The sequence below is a fragment of the Phocoena phocoena genome, chromosome 9 (genome assembly GCF_963924675.1).
Source record: "Phocoena phocoena chromosome 9, mPhoPho1.1, whole genome shotgun sequence".
Lineage (NCBI taxonomy): Eukaryota > Metazoa > Chordata > Mammalia > Artiodactyla > Phocoenidae > Phocoena > Phocoena phocoena.
The window spans coordinates 11,646,337-11,657,767 of NC_089227.1; the positions used below are offsets into that span (position 1 = coordinate 11,646,337).

At 48.5% G+C, this 11,431-nt stretch overlaps 1 protein-coding gene across 1 annotated transcript; it reads left to right on the forward strand.

The window, feature by feature from the left end:
• Positions 1-358: 358 nt before the first annotated feature.
• On the forward strand, positions 359-11,131 carry INHBA (inhibin subunit beta A). Its single transcript, XM_065883768.1, has 2 exons — positions 359-1,008; positions 10,149-11,131. Exons 1-2 carry the CDS (start codon positions 621-623, stop codon positions 11,036-11,038), a joined length of 1,278 nt encoding a protein of 425 aa, XP_065739840.1. The 5' UTR covers positions 359-620; the 3' UTR covers positions 11,039-11,131.
• Positions 11,132-11,431: the final 300 nt, after the last annotated feature.

Consider the following 11,431-nt stretch of genomic DNA (forward strand, 5'->3'; position numbering starts at 1 on the left):
GCCTGTCAGAAAGGGCTGTCCCTCCCCTTCCTAAGCACAGCCTTTACTCACAGACAAACTCCCTCCCTCTCTCATTCACTCACTCACTTAGGGCCAATCACTCCCTCTCTCTCCCTCTCCCTCTCTCTCTCTCCCTCTCTCTCTCTCTTTCCCTCCTTCCCTCCCTCCCTCCCTCCCTCTCTCCCTCTCCCTCTCCCCCTTCTCTCCCTCTCTCTTCTCTCCCCCTCTCTCCTCTTTCCCAGTCTCTCTTTCCCTCCCATCCATTCTCTGTCTCTGTCTGTCTCCCCCCCCCAACCCTGTCTCTCCCTCCCTCCCTCCATCCCTCCCTCCCTCCCTCCCTCCTTCTCTTTTACTGGGAGACAGTCAGAACTCTCCTCCCTGACAGCTACAAACCTACAGCACTGACTGCATTCAGAGAGGGAACCTGCAAACAAAACTTCACAGAAAACTTTTTGTTCTTGTTCCAGAGAATTGACTGAAGAGGAGAAAGAAAAAAAAAAAAAACCCAAAAAGGAAAAAAAAAAAAAAAAAAAAAAAAAAAAAAAAAACCTGTGCGTGAGTGGGGGGGAGGAAAAGCAGAGCCTTTAAAAAGGGCAATCACAACAACTTTTGCTGCCAGGATGCCCTTGCTTTGGCTACGAGGATTTTTGTTGGCGAGTTGCTGGATTATAGTGAGGAGTTCCCCCACCCCGGGATCCGAGGGGCACAGTGCAACCCCCGACTGCCCGTCCTGTGCGCTGGCCACCCTCCCAAAGGACGTACCCAACTCTCAGCCGGAGATGGTGGAGGCCGTCAAGAAGCACATTTTAAACATGCTGCACTTGAAGAAGAGACCCGATGTCACCCAGCCGGTACCCAAGGCGGCGCTTCTGAACGCGATCAGAAAGCTTCATGTGGGCAAAGTCGGGGAGAACGGGTACGTGGAGATAGAGGATGACATCGGCAGAAGGGCAGAAATGAATGAACTTATGGAGCAGACCTCGGAGATCATCACGTTCGCGGAGTCAGGTGGGTGCTGGCCCTGGGGGGATGGGGCGGGGGGGGGGGTCACGTTGCTCTGACAGTCCTGGGAGGAACTTCTTGCCCTCCAGGGGTACCCTGCCGGGCAAGGTCAGGAGTTACTAGGGGATGGCATGGGAGGGGGAGAGGACCGCACAGAGCCGGGCTCCTGGGCTGAGCCCCGGCAGGAGGTGGCTAGGTCACACTCGCGTATCTCAGCCCGTCGCCCGGGAGGAAGCTCTCGGCCGGATCTGCAGCAGGAAGGCGCTCTGAGAGAGGCTCCCTCGGCCTGCCGGGGAAACCAGATCAGAGCAGCCCGGAGGAAAGCCGGGGCATTTTCGGGTGCTGGCCGGGGGGAGGGGGTGTCGGGGGAGCCTGGAGGCTTCCGGACCCCATCCCAAGTTTTTACTGGGGGGTGGGGAGGGGCGGCGAGCGCGGGATCGGGGCGGCATGGCACGGATGAAGTCATTGTCTTAAAAACAACCCCTTTTCTTTAAAAAAAAATCCAATCAGGGGCCACATCCGAGAAGCAGGGCATATTAGTGACAGTCATTTTGACCTTTAGAAATTCTGCCTGTAAGAGCACAGCATCACATTCTAGGCAGCGAAAAGCAACTTTGGGGACTGGGGGGGTTAGGGAACAGATGACATTGAACCAGCAGTCCCTTTCGGAGCACTGACTTTTGCTCTCTGAACCAAAAAAAAAAGAAAAAAGAAAAAAAGAGTTTTGTTCTCTGTAAAGTTACTAAGAGCTCTCGGCCAAGGAATGCAACCTTGACAAAGTGCTCTCAGATACTACTCTGAGCGCTCCCTCAATCCTTAAGAGGAAGAACTTTAATAAATAGATTCTCATCGTTGGCTCAGGACCGAGCTAACCTGTTGCTGAAGAAAAAAATTACCTGTCAAAAGGGCGGGCTGGAGACCCTGGGGGCCAGGTTATTTTTACAGTTAGGTGACCCAGATCCTTTCGCCAGCCTACAAGCCCCTGCATGCAGCCCAGGCACACAGATGTGTTAATTTCATGTTACTTTCATGGTAATGCCAGGCTAAAGAACTGTCTCCCTTGCCAAATCCATTTGAAAGGAATGCCATTGTTTTGTTTGGTGGAGCATATGGCCAGTAAAGTATGTGCCGGGACTCCCAGCATTGCTGTTTAAAAGTTTGCCGCAGTAGTATAAACAATTAAGGCAACACTCAGAATTTCCAGTCCTGAAAACCTGTTGACTCAGATGTTATATTTCCAAGAAAACCATGAGAGACCTGGGCATCCTTCTGGGGGAGATAGCTTGCAGGCTTGCTGGCTTCCCGTAGGAAAAGCCCTGGTGTCCTGCGGGCAGTTTAGCTCTCTCACCAGAAGCTTCTTTCTTTTCAAGAACGTCTGACTTCCTTCGCCTAAAGCTTTTTTTTTTTTTTTTTTTTGGATGCAGCTGCAAAGGACATGATACTTTTGACTTTATCTTGTGAAGCTTATTGAGTGAAAAAAGGCAGGTTGGAGTTTTTGAGTTGCCACCCAGTTTTTTCTCAACCATTCCTGGGGTCCTGAGCTGGGAATGGAGATTCCAGTGGTCTAGGGACTGCTTCTTCTGCCACAGAGGGACCCTATATATGTTTCTATATACCAGTTGCCACACAGAATGGCCTTAATTGCAGCTCTTCCTCAATTGGCTTTTCCCACATCATATGACTAGGTAGACCTCTGCCTTTGGCCAGTTTTAACTCTACGCCCGATGCTAGCAATATGCCCACTTTCTGGCTTCTCTGACTTGTGTAGCAAATCACTCTCTTGGCATTGAGAGATTTTGCTGTAAAAAAAATTTGACTCTTTACCTTCTTTCTTACTTATGGCCCTCGTCTCAGTGCCAATCTTTTTCTCAGTTATATGAAATCTCGTCATTTTTAAAAAGATCTTTTCCGGTAGGTGTTTAGTTTGAAAGAAATTGAGCTACTTTTTGAAAAGGTGGATCCATTTGACTCACATGTTGACTGAAGTTTAAGGTCTGTAATGCAAAAGTGCTCCTGGTTGAGTTTACAAGTTGACTTTGGGTGAGCCGCTGGATTCTTAGAAAAGGTTTATGACACACTTGCTTGTTCTCGTTTGAGAAGTTTCACGCCTCAACTTTAAGTCGATTTTGTATGATTTCACAAAAACGACTGCTCTGTGGACAACCTACTCTCCAAATAGAGTAAGTACCATGTGAGTATTTTGCTGTTCTTTTGCTGACCCAGGAAAGAGATTTATCTTCAGGTTGATTGTAGTGAATATATGAAAATGTCGTGTTACTTTTGGAACAATTCAACCTTAGCAATGCTCAAAGGACGTCAAACGTCAAGGTTCTGAGGGGGGCAGGTAGCAAAGGGCATTCATTTTTCTTTTCTTTAGAAACTGTTCTGTACAGCATAGAATCCAGTCAGTAAGTCATCTGTCACCTGCATGCATGTCACAGATGTTCACCCCTAGATGCATCCTTCAGCCTCAAGATTCCTCATTTGGGGATTCCTGTTTAATTGTGGCCTCTTCTCATCAGGATGGTTGAATAAGGCCAAGACATGGCCACCGCAGTTGAGGAACTCCAAAAACTCAAGGGCCAGGGACTTGTTGAACTGAGTCTGTCCCCTTGTGCTTAGGTGGAAAGCACCCCATCTTGGTAAAGCTGATATGAGTTGTTATTGACTGAGCAGCGAAGCCTTGCCCTCAGGCTCTCTGACATGTATTCCCACAAACAAAAATGATTTTCAAGTCTGTCACCCCAGGTTGCTCACTGAGGTGACTGTATTCTTTGCAAGGCTGGCAACAGAATAATCCTCTGTTGTTTACTTTAACGCCTTAAAGGAAAGGAGGAAGAGATGGGTAGGCCCAAGCCAACTCTCACCATAATTGTCATTGAAGTCAAAATCACTGGTCTTCTTGACCGCTCTATCCTAATTTCTCTCTTTTTTTTTTTTTTTTTCATTTGTGACAATAGCTGGTCAAAAACACCCTTGATCCCTCCACCCTTGTATCCTTGAGTCCTCCTATGAGGCCAAATTTATACTCTGATTCTGGTAATGAAGTTAGCAATTGATAGCACTTGTTGAAGAATGGATAGGCGAAGAAAGACAATCGAGCACCAAGAAACAGAAAATGCTCACATAGCCCAGCCATGTGGGTTTGAAAGCAACACATAAAGCTCCTCCCTTGGAAGATACTAGGTACAGAAGCTTTGAGTTAGAAATGTACACAAATGTTCCCAAACGGGTCGAAGGCAGCTTGCTGGGATGACTATTTTCCTCCACCCCAAGAAAGCCGTCTCAAGGTGGAGTTGACTCCCATCACCCCACGCCAGTCTTCTGAACTTGCCTGGGAGTTCACCCTCACTGGAGGGTGTCTTTAGGGGTTACACGCTTTCTTCGCGGAATAATGGGAAATGATCGGCCACAAGAGGGCGCATTCCAAAGACTTTTGCTCCTTAACCAGTTAATCTTTTAGGGAAACACAATTTCACCTACTGGAAGCCCTAGCCTGAATCGCCCTAATCTTGGTGATTATCAGCTATCCCCTCCTTCTTATCATTCTGCAGGAAAAGTTAGGATTTTATGGGTTGGGAGGGACATGACTACTACCTGTAACATTTTAAATGAGACAGAAGGAAAGGAAATGGGAATTCTAGTGATACAAGTGAACATTCCGGAGCTCTATGGAAGACAGAGGAATGATAAATTTCAGAAGCAAACAAAGCAGAGCGGGGAGAAATGTGACCATGAATCATCAGCGAGACTGCTTTGCTCACACATCTCTCCCTAATACGGCCGCCTGGGCTTTTACAAAAAAACCTCTTCCATCTCCCCTGATGTGGTTGCCTAGTTGTCCTGTCTTATCAACGGCTTTCAACAGCGACAAATGACAAGTGACTTCGAACAGGGAGGAGAAAGTCTATTTATTTAACACCTTGTGGGAACAGAGCTTATGGCTTTGGAGTATGTGTTTGTTATCGAACCGGGAGTGTTAGAGAGAAATGGTTGGGAAAAGATGGGAAAAGAGACGTGTTAGTGGTTTGGGCCGGTGGAGGAGGTGCATTGGAGTAGAGCGTCAGGGTAGAAATGCAGTTTTCATATTTGGTGAGCCAGGAATCGTACCTTCCCAGGACTTTTCCTGAAAACACGTATTCGTCTTGCCCCCTCTTCTGCTAAAATACACTCAGGCACGATCTCTTAGCTGTAGTTCAGAATGCTTCCTTCTTACCCAACTGATTCCTAGCTCCAAAATCCATAGTTGTAAGAGTTCTCAGGAACTTTGAAAGAAGTCTCTGAAAGACTGTGGGTTGAACCTTCCGAATTTTTTCTACTTCTTTTAGGAACCTAAGATCCCTTTCTCTCTAAATATTTAAACTTTTGCATCGCCCTTTAAATGAAAGATGCAGGAATGTGGCATTGAACATTTACAATTCAATAGCACATCCTAAGAAAAGATATTCAGGCTACAAAAAATCAAAAGCTAATTTATAACCAAACTTGTAGCTCTGCTACAGGCAAGACCCTCTCCTGTAGGTTAAAGGAGGCATAACCTTTAAGGCCTCACTGGCTGCTTTTTGCAGAAACCCCTGGAAACAGTCCAAATGCAAAATTAGTGCTTCAGGGAACACACATGCTAGCTCTGTATTCTCCCACCAACGACTATACCACGTCTAGGCACAGGGAAACCTTGGTGAAGGACGGAAAATTAAAGTCATAGCCGCGTTTTACGCCGAGGCTTCCCTCCACCCGCCATGGTGACTTTAACTTCTCCATAAACAACAAGGTTCTTTACATTAACATTAGGGATTTAATCATTACCCACATGGAGAAGGGCAGCATACTTTGAGCAGGACCCCGGTGAGGAAAAAACCATATCAAAAATGAAACACTGCTTGTTACTATTGCTTGTTTCACTGGAGTTGTTCAGGCGCCCGTGAACCTGAGATGCTGGAGGGGGGCTGTGGGAAGGCTGTGCAGCATTTTGTATCCTGATGTGGGTGGAGGGGAACAGCCAGGAGCTTGACCGCTTAACCCTTGGCATGCCGGTTCAGTGAGTGAGTTCTTAAAAACACTTGAAAAATTCTGAAAGCACAAAAGCAAAGGAAAACGTGCTTTCAGGTGTTCTCCCTTCCAGCCTTCCAAAGTCTTTCCTCCCGTCCGGCAACATTTCTGAGGCGTTCCCTGTGAGGTGCAGTAGTCATCCCTCCTACCCATTTTTAGGCCCTTTTTTTTCTCTCCCTTGGGTATGTGTCCACCGAGATCAAGAGGGGTTTAAGTGATGAGATATTATCACCCACATGCGTTTGCGTGGGACTTTCTTAGTGAATAACTCAGGCGGAGCAGGCTGTGATACAAGCCTTGCCCACAAGCCTCAGGAGAGAAAAAATAGCACAGAGGATGAAAAGAATATTATCAGAGAGTAGGTAATGAAAGGTTAGCAAAGCCTCCAGCGATATCTAGATAGGTAGGTAACAGTGTAGGAACCCAGTGCACACCTGTATACACTGATGCTGTACCACAAAGCACTATGGGAAGACTTCCATTCTGAGATTTTATAGCAGGAGATATTTAAGTCGAACCTGAAACTGACTAGCAATTGATCCTAAACACCTCAGCCTTAGGCAACCTCCTTCCATTTTTCGAGTTGCTGTGCGTAGAGATTTGAGGCTTGGAGCAGCCTGAAAGCATCACTGCCGTATAGCCATCTGTCTCAGGTAAAACACAGATAAAGCAAATATAATCAAGTGACTACTTATATTTTTCATGCCTAAGAAATTTGAGGGTTGTAATATCTTTCGGAGACCTACAGCCCTGGTATATATGAATTCCATCCAGCGTCTCGCTGTCTCATTCTCCCAACCCCCTTCTGCAATGAAAGCTAGATGTAAAAGAAAAAAAATATGCACTGCTTAATAAGTCAGAATACAATAGAACTTTGAAAATGTACCTGCATGTAAGGTAGACATTAGGAAGCCTTGAATCTCTCTCTTCCCCCCGTTCTCCTGAGCATTATGGCAACAGCATTTTCGTGAAATTGGATCTCAGTTTTATTTTTTTCCCTGATAAAACCTCATGCAATATACAAATAGCAGTTCCAGAAATGGACACCAGGAGAAGGAGGCGACAGGCATGTCAATTAGTAGGGGGAAAATCCAAATGTCAGAAATATGGGGGAGAGATCCGTACGCAGGCAGTGGAGGCAAATACAGGGAACCGAGTCTCTCTGCTCAGATCATTAAACCAATGCATATTTCAGCACGGTGCCTCTTCCCAGTACGCGGGCGATGCCATGCAGTTAATTACCAGCCAGGACCAGGATGAAAGTCATTTTATGATGACTCTCTGATCCTAATATAACAGCACCTGACAGATTGAGCCCCCTCTAATGAGTACTCTCTTTGTACAATCCTCTCTCAGGAACACTAAATCATTTGCTTCCAAGTAAGGCTGCCTGCGAAGAAGGGGCGGAGGCATATCTTGCATTAGAAACCAGCTCTTGTGAAATGAGGGGCCGCCCTGTAGGCTGTTCCTGGAAGCAAGGGGCCTCGGCCTGGCTGACCCTCCAAAGGCAATTTGCACGCGCCGTCGCTTGTACAGGTCGGCCACTGAGCATCTCACCACCTCCTCCCAGCATGTGTAGACTTCTCTGGATTTTATTCCAGGAAAGTCCAGTGTGGGTGGGTCCACCCTGCCGCCTGGACCCTCTCTTTACCCGGGGACCATCTCCCTTCACCCTCAGCGCCCCGCTGGCAAACATGGGTTACAGCAGAGCAGAGCCTGTGGGAATGAGTTACGTCAAACCCAGAGGGCTCTCCCAGCTTGGGGACGGACAGACTCTCCCGTTTCACACGCTTTCCTAGAAAAACAAAACAGAACCTTGTGGCCTCTGGCTTCTCTAATTTTGCAGCTACTACCTCTTTGTCTTTAGAGTGGCACCCTGTGCGGTTTACGGTTTCAGAAGCCGGCCGGGGGCGGAAGCAGAAGGGAGAACAGCGGCGAGCTTGTTAACACCCTCGGTGGAGCAGGGCGGATGTGCAGGAGCTGGAGGGGACCACACTCTCCTCCGGGCCGGTTCGCAGAGCCTAGGGCAGCTTCCGGCAGCTTTTTCCTCCGGTCTCGGCAGGACCCTACCACGTTAAGTCTACAGCCGACCGTCTTTTTAGATTGAAATGATGAAGCTCGGTCTCCTGGACTCTCCTCTTTTGCTCTCTTAGAAGACAAACAATAACGACCATCCCCCTCCCCCCAACCCCCCACCACCCCGCCGTTTTTTTAGCAAAGGGGAGTACTGGATTCCCATTTTGGAAAAAAAAAGTCATCATGCTTCCTAAAAAAAGACAGTTTCCTCCTCTGACTGCTCCCCGCTCTGGTGATCTAATCATAAACCTAACTTCATGATTCATTTCAACTCCCGCCAGAGATGCGAGGTCTGCCCCTCACCACCACCGCCATCAGGGCCAGTGCTCCTCCCAAGTTTATACAGAGATGCAGGAGGGGCACCTTTCCTATGCAAACCTTCTCGGCCCCGGCCTCCGTGAATTTACCACTAGAACAGTCACACTGTGCAGGGTGTGTTAAATTAAGAACAGAATCTACAGCTCGCCATGCACAGAAGAGCCTGCTTTCTGCCGCAGAGAACTTGAAACCGGGCCTAAAATGTATAGTACCGTAAACATCTCAGGGCTGTGAGTGATAAGTATGGCTGGATTTCCGTTAGCTATAGACATCCAGGCAGGGAGACCCCCCACCCCACCCCACTCCCCAGGGAGTTGTGAGTTCTAAGATGAACTTTCAGATGGTTGTCAGATTTGGACTCGGGAGAGTGAGAAGCAGGTACATGCCGGCAGTGGTCTGGGGGATGTCGGGGGTAGGAGATGGATCTCTTCATCTAACTCACTGCTAAGGGCGCCTCCATGTGTTAATAAGGAAGCAAGTAATTGCCTACTTTCTGCTAAATTCTGGGCTATGACAGTGAATGACGCAGACGGGACCTCAGACCTGGGGCGTCCTAAGCTAGACTGGCAGGAGGGTGTGGGTGGAGATGGCAGAGGTGGCTTAGGAAGAGGGTCGTCCCATCTGAAAACTGAAACCTTATTAAGGGCAGCCACTGAGGATGGTGTTTTGGGGGCAGGAGTCTTCTCGGCAGAAAGAACAGCAAGTGTCACTGCCTGGAGGTGTGAGATTGTATGAGATGCTCACGCTGCGTGGCTGTACCATGAGGATGGGGCAGTGGGAGACAGCTGAACTGGAAGGCGGGAGCAGCTCAGGCAGAGCCCAGAGTTCTGTGCAGTTTCTGTTTTATACTGAGGGCAAAAAGAACTCAGTAAAGGATTGGAAGGAACAAGTGATGCAAACACATATGCCTGTGGGAAAGATCCCTTTACCTGCTTCATGGAGAAATGATGGGAGAGGGGCCCTGACTCCATGCCGGCCTGGCTGCTTGCACATAAAAGAAAAGGCTGGGTTGTGGCCAAGGAGGAAGAGTAGGCTAGCTCTGTGGGTACACGCCATGCAGACTTACACGGCGGGGTGTGTGTGCATATTTGCGTTGGGGAAAATAGTATTTCCACATCTTGCTAGAGTTTATAGTGTGTCTTCATCTATGTTATCCCATTGGGTCCTTCCAAACCTATGGGATAATGGGTCAAATGTCACTATGTCATTCCCATTTTATAAAAGATGAAACTGAGGTTAAGTTAGTTAGTTAACAGACCCAGTGTCCCAGACACACTCAGATCCAGACTCTTTTCTTTCTAGAGCAAGAGTTGACAAACTTTCTCTGGAAAGGGCCAGAGAGTAAATCACTTAACCTTCGTGGGCCAGACGGACGCTGTCTGTCACGGCTCCTCAAATCCAAGTTCTAGTGCAAAAGCAGCTGTAGACAACCTATAAAGAAATGAGCCTAGCTGTGGGCCAGTAAAACTTTATGGGCACTGAAATTTAAATTTCATATAATTTTCACATGTGACAGCATCCTAGTTTTCTTCAACCATTTAAAAATGTCAAAACCGTCCTTAAGATCTGTGGGCCTTCATTTCAGGAGCCCGGTTGGAGAGGGTCTGTAACAGAGGCCCCCATGCTTGCCTGAAATTAGGGAGTGGCCATGAACCCCAGAACTAACAGTATCCCTGCTCTCTCTTGGGCTGTTTCGTCCTCAGGCACAGCCAGGAAGACGCTGCACTTTGAGATTTCCAAAGAAGGCAGTGACCTGTCCGTGGTGGAGCGTGCAGAAATCTGGCTCTTCCTGAAAGTCCCCAAGGCCAACAGGACCCGGACCAAAGTCACCATCCATCTTTTTCAGCAGCAGAAGCACCCGCAGGGCGGCTGGGACGCAGGGGAGGAGGCCGAGGAAGTGGGCTTAATGGGGGAGAGGAATGAAGTGTTGATATCAGAGAAGGTGGTGGATGCTCGGAAGAGCACCTGGCACATCTTCCCCGTCTCCAGCTGCATCCAGCGGTTGCTGGACCAGGGCAAGAGCTCCCTGGACATTCGGATTGCCTGTGATCAATGCCACGAGACCGGCGCCAGCCTGGTGCTGCTGGGCAAGAAGAAGAAGAGAGAAGAGGAGGGGGAAGGGAAGAAAAGGGACGGAGAAGGAGGGGCAGGAGGGGACGAGGAGAAGGAACAGTCGCACAGACCTTTCCTCATGCTGCAGGCCCGCCAGTCTGAAGACCACCCTCACCGGCGCCGGCGGCGGGGCTTGGAGTGTGACGGCAAGGTCAACATCTGCTGTAAGAAACAGTTCTTTGTTAGTTTCAAGGACATTGGCTGGAATGACTGGATCATCGCTCCCTCTGGCTATCACGCCAACTACTGCGAGGGTGAGTGCCCCAGCCACATAGCAGGCACGTCGGGCTCATCCCTGTCCTTTCACTCGACGGTCATCAACCACTACCGCATGCGGGGTCACAGCCCCTTTGCCAACCTCAAGTCGTGCTGTGTGCCCACCAAGCTGAGACCCATGTCCATGTTGTACTATGATGATGGGCAGAACATCATCAAAAAGGACATCCAGAACATGATTGTGGAGGAGTGTGGGTGCTCATAGAGCACTCAGCCCAGGGGGGATGGGAGCAAGATGGTCCAGAGAAGACAGTGGTGACATGAAGACATGTTTAAGGTTTCCGACTGAAACAACCAGAAGAATAGAAATTTTTAAAAAAATAAACTAAAAACAAAACCTGAAGCAGATGAAGGAAGATGTGGGGAAATTCCTTAGCCAGGGCTCAGAGATGAAACAGTGAAGGAGGTGGGAATTTGGGGGGAGAGGGAAAATGGGGTGCCCTTCACTTCTCCCTCCAGCATTCAAGGGGTGACAGCAGTTGCTCAAATGGGAATATTGTCCTCTCCTTTTCGGTTCCCTTTCGGTATGAGCCTCGAAGTCAACTTGTCCGGTCTGCAGTAATGTGGGCTGACACTACCCAAGTAGCATCTAGAAAGC

Coding starts and splice junctions, on each gene's coding strand:
- INHBA (XM_065883768.1), top strand. CDS start 621: ATGCCCTTGCTTTGGCTACGAGGATTTTTGTTGGCGAGTTGCTGGATT. Junction 1,009..10,148: donor CATCACGTTCGCGGAGTCAG/GTGGGTGCTGGC, acceptor TTTCGTCCTCAG/GCACAGCCAGGAAGACGCTG.